Source organism: Culex quinquefasciatus, chromosome 2 (genome assembly GCF_015732765.1).
Source record: "Culex quinquefasciatus strain JHB chromosome 2, VPISU_Cqui_1.0_pri_paternal, whole genome shotgun sequence".
Taxonomy (NCBI): Eukaryota; Metazoa; Arthropoda; class Insecta; order Diptera; family Culicidae; genus Culex; species Culex quinquefasciatus.
Genome location: NC_051862.1, coordinates 211646813 through 211660814, shown reverse-complemented (window position 1 = coordinate 211660814; position 14002 = coordinate 211646813). Strand labels below are relative to the sequence as shown.

General features: G+C 42.8%; 3 protein-coding genes across 3 annotated transcripts in view; 1 reads left to right on the top strand and 2 right to left on the bottom strand.

The window, feature by feature from the left end:
• Positions 1-777: 777 nt before the first annotated feature.
• Positions 778-2695, bottom strand: LOC6048091 (zinc finger protein 420). Its single transcript, XM_038251514.1, has 2 exons — positions 2413-2695; positions 778-2347 (listed from the first exon to the last, which is right to left on the bottom strand). Exons 1-2 carry the CDS (start codon positions 2536-2538, stop codon positions 821-823), a joined length of 1653 nt encoding a protein of 550 aa, XP_038107442.1. The 5' UTR covers positions 2539-2695; the 3' UTR covers positions 778-820.
• Positions 2696-2904: 209 nt separating this feature from the next.
• Positions 2905-14002, top strand: part of LOC6048090 — a 21051-nt gene continuing 9953 nt past the window's right edge. The window contains exons 1-6 of the mRNA XM_038251070.1: positions 2905-3179; positions 3240-5069; positions 5130-5642; positions 5801-6009; positions 11207-11479; positions 13331-13520. Of these exons, the coding sequence (XP_038106998.1) occupies positions 3045-3179; positions 3240-5069; positions 5130-5642; positions 5801-6009; positions 11207-11479; positions 13331-13520 (3150 nt within the window). The 5' untranslated portion in view covers positions 2905-3044. The remainder of the gene's footprint in view (positions 3180-3239; positions 5070-5129; positions 5643-5800; positions 6010-11206; positions 11480-13330; positions 13521-14002) is intronic.
• Positions 5659-14002, bottom strand: part of LOC6053853 — a 10975-nt gene continuing 2631 nt past the window's right edge. The window contains exons 2-3 of the mRNA XM_038251523.1: positions 10794-11544; positions 5659-5990 (exon numbers count right to left, since the gene is read on the bottom strand). Of these exons, the coding sequence (XP_038107451.1) occupies positions 5771-5990; positions 10794-11544 (971 nt within the window). The 3' untranslated portion in view covers positions 5659-5770. The remainder of the gene's footprint in view (positions 5991-10793; positions 11545-14002) is intronic.

The window sequence follows — 14002 nt, the reverse complement described above, 5'->3', positions numbered from 1 at the left end:
TTTCATTATAAACGCGATTTTTCCCAAAAAACTGCTCAAACTGTATGGGGGCTGTCATTCCGAACACCGCTGGAACAACAGCGAACCTAGCGGAAAAAACGTCGTCGAATTCCTACTTGGAAGACGATATTCGAAGAAAAACGACAACTGGTAGTATCAAGTGGTTAAGAAGCGAAAAAAAAAAATCACCAGATCACAGACGGGATTCGAACCCGTACCACCCACGTCTCTAGCGGGGTACTCTACTCTTAAGCCACCGTGATCCTTGGGATTCTAGTTGTCCCAAGACACCAAAGTAGTGTTCAGCTGTAGATTTGATCGCACAACCACGCCTCTAATCTAGTTCTTCTTTTCGCTCTCTTAACCTTCTTCAATTTCAATTCTTCAATAGGTATTCGGTGCCCTCTCTCCGTGCCATATATCTTCACACTTAAGAGACCCGGGAGGCGAACTCTTGTCACAAAAAGAACGATACACGTCGATTCCGTTCCGTAAAAACACAGAGTCCCAGCCAAGGGGGGCGACACTTCTAATATGGTATAGAATTCTACATTTGCAAAGGTAGTTTTTTTTTACAGTTTCAAAGTGTTAAATTCGGCTTTATTCAAACACAATAAAAAGTTAGAAAGAGAAAAAAACAACGACCGAATCTTGACGAACACCACATCTTGAAAAATTCTTGAACAAATTATTATTAGATCATCCAGCTAGAACCATGAAACCAAGGATGGGTCATCCAGCCAAAGAAAATTAACAGACACAAAACAACAAAACAAATACAAAAAACTTACCAACATTTCTTGAAACCATTACCAATCAATCACTTCTCATTCTCCGTCGGATGAATCTTCGCGACGTGAATCAACAGTTCGCGCCGTCGCGCAAACGCCGCCGCACAGTGCTCACACTGGTGCGGCTTGACGCCGGTGTGAATGGACCGCTCGTGGCGGGCCCGATCCGTGGCGTGGGCAAACCGGCGTTCACACGGCGGATGCCGACAGCCGAACGGTTTCTCTCCGGTGTGCATCCGGACGTGCAGATCCAGGGCCTCTTTGGTGCGGAGCTTCTTCGGGCAGTGCTGACACTCCCAGGGGAAGTTGGCGCCGTGGACGTTCCGATGGTGGCGCTTCATGAGGGCGGCGTCGCGGAACACGAACTGACAGTCGGGTTCCGAGCAGGGAATGGCCTCGAAGGGGGTGTGGATTTTGCGGTGGTGCTTCAGGACGGACAGTTTGTGGAAGGCTTTGCCGCACGTTTCGCACACGTGGACGGGCGGTGCCAGGCTGTGGGCGCGTTCCTGGTGGTCGCGGAGTCGGTGGAGCTTGTAGAACTTGGCGTCACAGAGCGGGCAGGGATACTCGGAGCGTTGCTGTTTGTACGTTTGGTGCTGTTGGAGTTTTGGTTCGCTTTCGAAGGATCGTTGACAGGTTTGGCAGATGAGAGGCGGGTCGTCGGATTGCGGTTCTTGAGCTCTTGCGAGTTCGTTTTCGCGCCGTTTGCCGTCGTGGCTTTGGTGGACGTGGTCCATAAGTTGAGCTTCGGAGGGGAAGCTTTGCCAGCAACGCACGAAGCAACAGCAGAACGAGTTCGTTTTGTCCGTTGAAACCTTTGTCACCCGAGCTGGCCTGGTCGTCCGACGCGGAGTCTTTACCTCGTCCACGGACTTCGTTGTATGCGTCCGAATGTGCCTGCTGCAGTGACTCTTCTGCACAAAGGATTCGTTGCAAATCCGGCACAGGAAAATGTCGCTAAACGAAAAGTACTCAATGTGCTGCGAGAGCTTCTCCTGAGTAGTAAACTTCTGATAACAAGTCGGACAAGTGTAACTGCTATCGGCGTAATAATTGTGCGAATGCCTCTCTTTCGAGTGTTCCACCAGCTGGTCACGGTCGGCCGCGATGAAACTGCACCCGCAGCACCGATCTCCGTCAATCTCCAGGTACTCAAAGTCTTCAAACTCGATCCGCTGCGCAATCATGTTCTGCTCAGGCATCTCAAACGGAAACTTGACAATGTCCTTGTCCTCTTCCGACTCGTCGTCGTCCATCTCCATACCAAGCGCTTGCAGAATATTTTCCTCATCTTCCGCTTCCCCCTGACTGTCCGTTTCCGTGCTAAAATCTTTGTTATTGCCCTCGTCGTTTGTGAAATCTTCCAGGAACTCAACCTCGTATGTGTCCTCCTCCTCAATCTCATTCTTAATCGATACACTCTCATTGATGGAGTCTGAAATCGATTCCAACAGCTTTTCCACCTCCTGTACGTGACGCTGAAAAGCCACACCGGACTTTAGCTTGCCCGTGCAATCCAAGCACAAGTGGGACGGTTTTCCGTCATTTTCAGAAATCTTAAAAAATAATATTTTTAATCAACCAGTTACAAAATCGGGCTTCCCCTGTAGTAAACAACTACCTCAACATTGGCGAATTTCGCGAGCAGCTGGTCCAACCCGCTCGCCTCCGGTGCCGGTTCGAACAGGAACACTTCCGGTGGGCCGCTGCAGAAGCGGCAGTGTTGCAGGGAAGACCTGGTGGTCATTGGAGTGTGGGTTCGTGATGGATTCTCACGGGAAAAGCTTTTTTGGAGACGCAAACGGATCGGGAGAAAAATAACTGCGGGAAATGTCAAACTGTCTAACAGTCGAGGCCACAGTTTGCTTCGATTGGGTTTTGCACGTTAAAGAACACTTATAGACGTTTCTGAATAATTCAACCAAAATTTGCTCGTTTTTTTGTTCTGTTTTCTTACTAATTTATGAATTATTTTTAGAATTTTTCTTTTTTTTTTGCCACACTCAATTCTTGCAATTAGCTAAATTTGAGTTTACTCAACTCAAAATAAATTACAGTACAAAACATAAGTTACTCTTCATAATCGTGTACCACTGACGTTTCCCTGATGCGTCTTTTCCGAAAGTGTCATTTTCCCACAAGGCATCCCACAGTGCACTCTTTATTTACAATCGCGATTCGTTTGTTTGAAAACAAGTTTCTTTTTTTAATTCGCTCTCGTAAAATCCCGTTCCGCCGCCGCCGACGACGACGATGGACCAGCTGTGCCGCATCTGCATGGGCAGCTTCGAGGGAGACGATCCGGAAGCGATGACCTCCCTGTACAGCGAGCTTGCCAGCGGCAATGAGGTCGTCGCCAACATGATCATCGACTGCGGGGACATTGTGGTAAGGTGTTCCGGACCTTAAGAAGAATCTGCGAGAAATTTAGTTAGAGTTTTGTTTCAGGTCTGTCACGACGACCAACTGCCGGAGTTTGTTTGTGGCGGGTGTTTGGTCCGGTTGGAGGACGCGTTCGCGCTGCGAAAGTTGATCCGGGCGTCGGACGGTGCGCTGCGGGAGATGGCCGCGAATAAGACTCAGAATTTGGTTATGGAGGAGGATGCTGGGGGAGAGCAAGAAGTGGTGCAGAAGGTGCCGACCAAAGTTGTCAACTATCCGAGCGAGGATCAGATTGAGAGTGTTCAGGAAGTCGATTGTTACAAGATTATTCGGTTGAAGGGAATCCGATGCTGTGGATGCAATTCGATGTTTGGTTCGCAGCTGGAGGTGGAACGACACAGTCGGGAGCAGCACGGAAGTGCGGAGGTCAAGCAGGAAGCAGACCGGTTGATTTTCGAATGTCCAACGTGTCATAAGGAGTTTGAGAACAAACTGAAACTGTTGAATCACGCGAAGAACTTCCAATCGAATGAAGTGTATTATTGTACGGTTTGCGACGTCCTGTTCGACATTCGGTACCGTTTGGAGCAGCATCTGAAGCTGAGTAAAGCTCACAGGAATCCTCAGGAGGAACCGCTCAAGATCAGTCTCGATCGGAGGCGATCTTCTGGGAAGAAGAAAGCGACCAGAGAGTTGAAATATCCTGAGCAGGACTTTATCCTAGCAATTGAAGAAACTCAAGAGTATCAGTTGATTCACATTGGAGGAGAACGGTGCTGTGGCTGTGAGCGGATCTTCCAAACCTATCAGGAATTGCAGGAACATTGCAACGAAGTGCATATCCGGTCACCGGAAAATTCTCTCTGCGAGTGTGGTTTGTGCTTTGAAAAGTTTGACCAGATTCAAACTTACAACCGACACACCACGGCAAGAAATTTGAAGGAGCTCTACTACTGCAAGTTTTGCAAGATTGTAATTGACGTTAAATTTCGTTTCGACCAGCATCTCAAATCAAGCCTGGCTCATCAAGCCGCTCGCGAACAAGCCGGAGTTGGGCCTAGTCCTCCGATGGAAGATTTCTCCCGCGCCCTTGAAGCCGGCATCGAAGTGCTTCAAATCGATGGCGTTCGCTGCTGCGGCTGCGACTTTACCTGCGCCAACCGGAACGAACTTGAAGATCACTCGGAAGAAACGCACGGCTTCCAGCGGGTCATCGCCAACTCCATGCAGACCCCTTACGAGTGCGACATCTGCTTTCAACACTTCCCAACCCCACAAACGCTCAAATTCCACACCAATGCCGCCCTCCAAAGCAGCGTCTTCAAGTGCACCCAGTGCGACGTCCAGTCCGAGATCAAACAGCGTCTTCTCCAGCATCTCGCCAGTGGCGTCCACGAGCAAATCCCCAAAAAAGAATCGACCTCCAAGCACCAAACTCAAAAAGTCAAACCCCAGCAACATCTGTGCTGCTTCGTGCGCTGTCCGGCCTCCTTCACCTCCCCAACCGAGCTGCTCTCGCACGTGGAGTCCGACCACGCCGCAAAACGGCGCGAAAACGCCGAAGAGCGCGAACTGGACGGCCCCATCTGCTACGTGTGCCACAAGAGCTTCCGGACGGAGCGCGCCCTGCACGTCCACCAGTTTCCGAAGAATCGCCGCGCCGACTCACGACCGAACGTGTGCGGCGAGTGTGGGGCGGCGTTCCAGACGGCGTCCGGGCTGATCCAGCACGCGAAGAGTCACGCCGCCGAGCGGTGGGAATGGCAGTGTGATGTGTGCGATCGGAGGTGTCCGGACGAGGGGGCGCTGCGCGTGCACCGCGTTTGCCACGAGGAGGAGCGCGCGTGGGAGTGCGACGAGTGCGGGAAGAAGTTTCGGCGGAAGGGGAACTTGAAGGTGGGTTCGGGATAAGGATGCTTTCAAACGTAATCTCACTGACACCTAATTTTCTACCAGGTCCACAAGCGCTGTCACCGGGAGGTCAGCATCTGGGACTGTCCGCACTGCGAGACCAGCTTCAAAACCAAGCAGAGTCTCACGCTGCACATTCGTAGCCACACCGGCGAAAAGCCCTTCCAGTGTCGGTTCTGCGAGAATCGGTACTCGCACACGACGGACCGGCAGCGCCACGAGATGGCCACCCACACGAAGGAACGGCCGCACCGGTGCGAGCAGTGTCCGGCTGCGTTCGTGCGCAAACGGCAGCTGACGATCCACGTGCGGATTCACACCGGCGAGAGGCCGTTCGTGTGCCAGGTTTGTGGCCGAGGGTTCATTCAGGTGAATTATCTGAAGAAGCACTTGACGACCCATGAGAAGGCGGGGAAGAGATTGGTGGAGACGGAGTACATGATCGAGATGCTGCAGGAAGATGAGGAAGAGGAACTTTCGGAGACTGAGCAGAAGGCCTATTACGAGTTGGAGATTGAACAGATGGTCGATGAGGCAGAAGAGGACGACGATGACGAATAAAAGACAGGTAAAGTACAATTCAACTTCAATTTCAAGATATCACCTCCTTTATTAACCTGAATATGGATGTGCGCCATCATTCATAAATGCTTAATCCTAAGAAAAAAAAAAACTCTCATTCTGCTCTACTTGTTGGTTGGCGTTGGTGGCTTCAGAATGCCACGTTTGCGCAGCGCGCGTACAATCAGCGGCGTCGCGCCCAACGTAATGCTTATCCTAACCGGGGCGAATACTTTGTGGATGGCGTACGCGATCACGAACGTTCCGGCACCGGCGCCGGCCTTGCTGGCCAGGGCCGAGTCGCCCCACCCGAAGCGCTCCAGCAGCGCGACCACGTCTATTCCGCTGAAATTAGAGAAAAGAGGCAGGGGGAATTTAAAATAAAGCTCAGATTCATTATGACACGCATAGCTGTTGTTCCGATATTCTCGAGCTGATGTGAAATTTTGTTTTAAGCGGAAAGTAGTCAATTTAAAACTCATACTGTTTTCGAACATCAGTTCTAACCAAATCTACATCATTAAGCATTGAGAAGCTCAAACTAAGTACCGATATCTCATGACTTGGTTGCCAGATTGTCAAACTTTATGACTGATTGTGGAACACAGAAAAAACTGTTCCAAAAGTTATTCTCGTTAAAGTTCACAGGCTATTTAACCTATTTTTTGAAGAAAAGTTTGCTTAAGTGCTCATTATTTTCACCAGAGTTGCCATCGCATTAAAAAATCCTTTAATTTTCTGGAGTCGATACTTCATGGCTGTTTCGGAGAATTATTCCATAAATTAGAAAGAAAAAAAAACCTAAAGGCTAACATGCTAACAGAGATAAAACAATCATTTCATATGGTGCAGTGGTAATGTCGCCATGTAGCCAACTAAAAAAAGGTAAGAGTAGTTCCCAAAGCCACTACTTGGTGGCGCTTGCGAGCAGAGCTGAGCTTCTTTTCGCGTTGGTAGTCGACTGTTGTTGTCCGAGATTTTCAGCACTTTCAAGCAGGTATTAGACTATGACAAACAAACGAACAAACTACTTTTTCGTGCTTGACAGTTTGCCAAACTTGCAATCTTTCTTTCTGCAAACAAATGCAGGTAAACAAACTGCCAAAAAGTGCGAGTTTGTTTGTTTTACATAGTCTAATACCTGCTTTATTGCCCGTGATCGCAATTCTAGAGTTTTTTTTTTAATAGATCCTATAAACAGTCATGCTTTTGAACGGGTTCTCCGTTCGATTCGGTTTAGAAATCATTAGTAGTGAGTTCGAATCTCTTTTTTCCTGAACTAGAAAAGCAATGATTTTTTTTTTTTTTAGATCACGGTGGCAATAATTTTTTTTTTGCAGGCCAAGGGTGCATGATACTGATGATACTCGTCGGTTGACACACCTAGGCGAGGAACATCTACCCAACTACATCCGTAGTGCTGTTTGGACAAAACAGCATGGCTCTAGTTCCTTGCAAGTGTCCTATTTTCTTACCTCCACGTTGGCTTGGTTTAGTCATCATGATGACAAGGTGTAACCTAGCTGGTGGCCTGTGGAAACGACTCGTAAACCTTTGACCAGCGAGGGTCAGAGTAGAGACGGCTAGAAGAAAGGGGCGCGTCAATGTGGGGAAGGGAAGGAATTTGTGATTGTAGACGGTATTGTTTTGATTCGCAGTATGTTGAGTCAACTGCTGTGGATGTACCTGGGCATCGCAGAACGGGGTTTCTCTTCTTTCCATTTCAGCTAACAGCTATTTTTTGTTTATTTTGTTTCACTGATTTTCTAAAACGGCTTCTGTTTACTATCCTCCATTTGATTTCGATTTTACTTATTTGATTCTCTTATTTCTCAACGCTTTTCCACTCTATTTTAAAAATTGATGCTGCTGTAACAAACTGTCTGCTTTCTCTTAATTTGGCAGCGATGTAAATTTTGTTTATCATGTGCCTTTTCTTTATTTATCTATTTGAATGATTTCTCATCTTCCATGTAAATTGCCCTCAATACAAACTAAGCTTGTTTGTTACCTCTATTTAGCTTGTTTGTTTACCTCTATTTAATCAACACTAGGAAAGATTTCAGGAGAAAACAATACACAGTAAATAACAATTAGTTTTGAATTCAAGCTAAAAATATAACAGTTTTTGCTTTAATAAAAGTTGATAGGCACACTATAAATGGTTAGGCGCTTATACTTACATCAAACCCTACGTAATGTACCACCCCCGGCCGAGTTAAAATGCGTAACCGGAAAAGAAGGTGCACGCAGAAAAATGTTTTGTAGAATCAGCCTGTACGAGGTTTGAATCAACAAAATTTTTGTTGAATATAATCAACGCCGATTTTGCGTTGAAACAAACCTTGATTTTCTCAATTCCACAAAAGTCTTTTGTTGTTTTGAAAAAGCTGCTTTGACGTTTAGGGTTGATTCAACAAAAATCATGATTTTCAAATCAACAAAACTTTTTGTTGATTAAAATATGCCTTATTTTTCTGCGTGTGTGCATGCCTGGCACGAACACCCAAAGCGTGTTCTAGCGTGCTGCTCGTACTGACTCAGAGCAAGGGTGAGATGTAGGTGTAAGGGCAGTGCGTGTTCGTCGGGAACCTAGTGCATAAGATCGGTCAAGGCCCGTTCTTACACTGAAAATTGCGAAATTGCGAATTGCGAATCACGGTGGCAATAATGTTTCGTCTCCATTTTAGTTGGGGTGCTTTTTGCTTTTTAAGCGCAGGGTTGTTACGGGAGAGTCGAAAAAAAATCCGCGCCAAATCCGCGCCGACCTAAAATCCAAAACCGCGCGAAATCCACGCCATGTAAAAATATATCGCGACCAACATTTAAGATTTTTTTTTTTTAATGAAGAAAAACTAAAACAGAAAGTATTTGATTACAAAAACTCGTTTTATGTTTAAAGGCTCCAAAAGAATGAAAGCAATAAATCCATTTCAAAAAAATTCCTCAAGAGACGGTCAAGGCAAGGGTCATGAAAAAAAAATCTTCAAAATAGAAAATACATAATTTTAAAACCTGAAAATTTCACTTCAAAAATATAACCTCAAAATTAAATTAAAATATGATAAAACTTGAAATTTTGAAAGTCTAACTATTCAAAATTTAAGAATTTTTATACAGTTTGTAATCCAAAATTCTCGCTAAAAATTCACTCCAAAAGAAATTTGATTTCCGATATCTAAAATAATGTCTTCTCATAATTTCAAAATCTCTTACACAAAATAGAACTTCAAAAATTGTGGAATTCAAGAATTTAAGAATTTAAGAACTAAGAATTTAAAAATAAAAACATTTCTAAAAAAATTTACGAATTTAAGAATTTAAGAATTTAAGAATTTAAGAATTTAAGAATTTAAGAATTTAAGAATTTAAGAATTTAAGAATTTAAGAATTTAAGAATTTATAAGCTTAAGAATACTAAAATTATTTCATATTTTAATTTTTTTTATTGTTTTGAAATTGATATTTTTTATTTTTTAAATTTTGACTTTTTAATTTTGATTTTTTTTAATCTTCAAATTTTCGATTACCCAAATTTTTGGTATTTCAAATTTCAGATTGCTAAAATATTGAATTTCGAAATTTCAGATTTTTTAAATTACGATTTTAGAAATTTCGAAAGAAAATTAATATGTATTTTGTTTTTTTTTTTTTGTTATAATAAAAACTATTAAAACAATTATTTTTTTAATTTTTGAATTTCTGAGCTTTGAATATTGAATGTTCTGATCATTTTATTTTCGCCAAGAATAGTTTGTAATATTTTGATTTACAAAATTAAAAATTGAATAAATCCAGTATAAAATTAAGAATAAATAAGATTAAAAATCATTACTCAAAACTCAAAAGAAATTAAATATTCAGAGCCGGAGATGTTAAGAAATGACAAGAAACATATAAAAAATAATTTCTACATAATCTTCATCTTCATTTTTCGACGTTTCGTACTAAGAAAATAGAAACAAACATTTTCAGAAGAAAATTCAATTAATAAAAAATATGAAATTCTTGCACTCAAAGGAAAAAACAAATTATCGTAATTCCTGATAATATTTTTCTTATAACTTGAAAGTAATTCTATCTCCCTCAATTAATTTATTTATCAAAATTGCCATCCGCGCGAAATACGCGCCTGAGCAAAATTAGCCAGCAAATCCGCGCCAGATCCGCGCGAAACGCGCCATCCGCGCGATCCGCGCCGTCCGTAACAACCCTGGGAAGGAACCGGTCAAGAAAAAAATCAAATGGGCAGCAGCGGCAGCTAAAGCAAGCCAGAGAGGGTGAAGAAAAGCCCCAAGAAATCGCTCCCTCTCCTTTGTTCTGCTGTTCGTAAAGCTGTTTCTTGACCCTTTCCTTCCGATCTGCGTACGAGCCATTAACCGTTTCATTTAGTCTCCCTAGCCTCCCAGCTGAAGTGTCCCTTGATTGGTATAAAATGTAATTTCAGTTGTCGTCATAAAGTTGGTACCCAACCACACAAAAAAAAAAATATTTAAAAAACTGAGATTCGAACTCACTTCCTTCGAATACTGTTCATGCATGTTACCACCGAGCTAACTAAGCTCTGTACAAATCATTTTACTGAATGTTTATTTAAGTTTAACAGTTGCCATAGAGAGCCTTTGGCTACAGGCGGTTCACAGAACGCGTTCCAAACTTTGAAGAGAACGACACGAAAAAGTGACGTTCTGTTTTAGGAACGAAAAGCAATGGCTCCTGCGCGGTGGGTTCAGTTCGTTTTGAAGAAAGAGAACGAACGCAGAACGGGTTCCGCTCAAATTGCATGACTGCCTATAAACATATGAAACAAGTTAGAGAAACATTCTGTAAAATTCTTCAGAGTGGTTGAAGTCTTCGGAAAAGTATGAATTAGGAACTATAAGCTTACGAGGATATAGAAAAATCTAAAAAAATAAGATTAAAATGCGGTTGCTAATTTAAGAAGAATTGATAAAAATATTAAAGAATATATAGTGTAAAATATAGGAATAGTAACTGAATCCGTTTGAAGACAAAGTTCCACAAACACCAAAGCAAGAAATCGGAACAACTTTTTAAAACTTATTTTAAATTATTAAAACACAAAAAAAAACACTTTAAAAATCCTGAAAAGAAAGAAACGAAAAAATGACCCTTCCAGGAACCGACCTGGAAACCAGCAGATAGCACGCGCCCAACGACGCCAAGCTGATCCCAACGTGGAACACAATCACGGTCGAACCGTACTCCTTGACCGCCTTCTTGAGGCGATCCTTGCGCGAAACCGTACCAACCTGTTCCTGTCCCGTTCCCTTACCCTGTTCCCCCTCAGTCGATTGTTTAGCTTCGGTGGAGAATTTTCTCACGGTACCATTAGAATCAGAAGAGCTGTTAGTTTTAGGCCCGAGCAAGCCAGCTTGGTCAATTCGTGCCAGCAGCACCGATGTACCTGCTCTGGGTTTGTCCTCGTAGCTGGACCACTCCGAGCGGACCTCCTTGCGCAGGTTGATGTAGTGCGACGAGTTGAGGTCGTGGGCCAGATACTTTCCCTCCTGGGCCCATCCGCCGCCGGGCATGTTCAGGTGCGAAAACTTGTGCATTCCACCGAACGGACTCGGCACGTTGCTCTGCATGGCCGAGTTTAGGCTCACGGCCCCACGGCAATCGTACGACTGTACGTGCGGATCAACCGTCGCGGCGGCGGAGTACGGCGAACTGTCCACCGTGACGTCGATCTGGTGGTGCGGATGGGTCAGCATTGCCGACGAGTTTATGTCGCGGGCGCGTTGCGGTGAAAAGCGCGTCGTTTCCGTGGGGTCAATGTTGGCCGGCAGTGGGAGGGCTGCGGCGGCCGGGTAGTCCCGTTGGACGGTCACGTGGAGGCCTTGGCCAGGGGTGCGCTTGGGCGAGAGGGACGAAGCTGGAAGATGAGAGAAACATAGAAATAGTTGTTATTCACGTTTTGATTTATTTAAAAAATCGATTTTAAAAACAGAAATACCATGGCCAGATTATTTTAAATTCTATATTGTTTTGTTCATTCGACCATGGGAAAATTATAGGCTAGTTTTGGAAATTTAGATTTTTGCCTGAAAGGGTTGACCTAATAACCCAAAACACTTAAGGCCGATGCAAATATTTAAAAAAGTTTTTGTCCCTCGGCCCTGGCCGAGGTCAAGCGGGGGGCAAAAAAATATAAAAATATAAAAAATATAAAAATTTAAATAGCAAGCCATAGTCTTCACATTTTATCGAGAAAAAATATTTTGCATCGAAAATTTTCAAAAAATCTTAAGATTTTTTAATAAACCCAAACATGTTAAAAATGATTTTAAACGCAGGAGAATGTATTTTAATTTGAATTCAGCTGGTTGCACTTGAATTTTCATTGAAATTTTGAAGTTTATTGTAAAAATATTTTGTTTGCCCCCTGATTTTTCGGGCCAATTTTGAAGGGGGGGGGGGACAAAAACTTTTAAAAATATTTGTACCAGCCTAATAATGACTCAAAAAGCAAAAAACTAAAAAAAAGTTAATTGGAACTTTAAAAAAAACTGCAGATGCAGTCCAGACTCTGTTATCCGAAGGCCTTGGGATTTTTTTTTTCGGATAGTCGAATCACGAAAAAAAAAAAATATTTGTTGTTATAGTTTTGATTGCCAAGCTTAAGGATGGCTCCTAAAATACGCTAATGTGATTCAGTTTTTAGAATCCAAGTTGGCGCCAAAATGACGGTGATGAAATGTTATAATAGTAGTTTATGCTACAAGTTGCAAAAAAATGATTTTTTCAACACGAGTCGTACATTTATCCAACGAGGATAGATAAATACGACGAGTGCTGAAAAAATCAAGCTTTGCAGCGAGTTCCATACAAATTTTTGGCCATCCCAAAAAACACCCTTTGAGTGAAGTTATAAGTCAAATGGCTCTCGCAGGGGAGATGATGACGCGGTTTCGGACCTGCCGTTACAAGGCGGAGCAATTCCTGGCCCTTGGGGAGCTGATGATCGAGCACATCTAGAAAGGATAAAAAACTGTGATCTAGTTTTAAGCTCTCTCTATTTCTATCCCCTTTCCCTTGCAATTTTAGTAAGTTTTTTTTATTTTTTTTCCTACCCTTGGTGACACCTTTATTTACAAACAATAACTGTTCCAAAATGGATTATGAAGTAACACACAGCTGTAAGGAACTCTAAAACTCTGTTATGTACACTGAAAGAAACCAACATAGCAAAATCAAATGCTTTTTCACGTGAGTTGCTCCAAAATCCAACACAATAAATTCACATGCTTTTCCTTTGACCTGCGCGTGTTTTAAATGTCAATTGGATGTGAAAATCATTTGAAGCCAGCTGATTGATTGCGAAAAACCCTTCACGTTTGTTTCGAGTGGATTTCACGTGAGTTTCATAATAAAAGCACTTAGATTTGCCCCATTAGACTTATCCATTGGTTTCAACGTGAAAATCACGTTAGTTCCAAATGTTTACTTATGTGGCGAAATTTTTTCCAGAAGTATGATGGCCACGGACGAAGATGGTTGTTTTTACTTGTCGGCCTAAAAAAGTCTGCGTTTTTTGAATATTTGTTTAAAAAAAGCTCTGAGAAGTGCAAAATAAACGGAGCAGTAAGTATAAACAAAAACGGACCAGTAAAGTTTCATAAAATTTTAAAAAAGATCATATTTCGTCCATTTTTTTACAGGAATCAAATGCCAGCTCAAGGTCTGCTTCAGAATCCGCTCATCCGACCTAATGATCCGAAAGTTCACCGGAACATTCGCTATGATTCGGCGGTCGGCGACAACAGCTTTACTCCGGCCAATGATTGCAAGCGGTGCTTCCCGGAGTCCGCCATGGGAAAACCATCAAGATATACGGATCGCGTGGACACGGTATTGCTCAAACATACGGCGCAGCATGAAAGTGGTATATGTGTGCATTTATAAAAAATAGATTTGTGCGTGATAAATTTAACTGTTTTTTTTTTTTAATAAATATGGTTGAAAAAATACGGAAAACTAAACTCTTTATTTAAACATATGAAAGTCACTGAAAAAAACATTTAATTTTTACTACAAATTCATATCATATTCATGAGCCAAGCATTACAAGGTCATGTGAGCTTCCATGTAAAATTAACGTGTTTTGTACATGGATTCACAGTGTCGCGCGATTACATTTTTTCAAGTGCTTTACATATGGAATTCACATGCTATGTCGTATGGGGCAGATTCATGTGTAAAACATGTGATATTACTATGTGCTTTTCTTTCAGTGTACCTCAAAAGAACTTATTGTATCTTGATTATTCACCAATAAAACCGAATTGAATAAGTCAAAGGTTCATGTATTTTGTCAATAAATCGTTTAATTA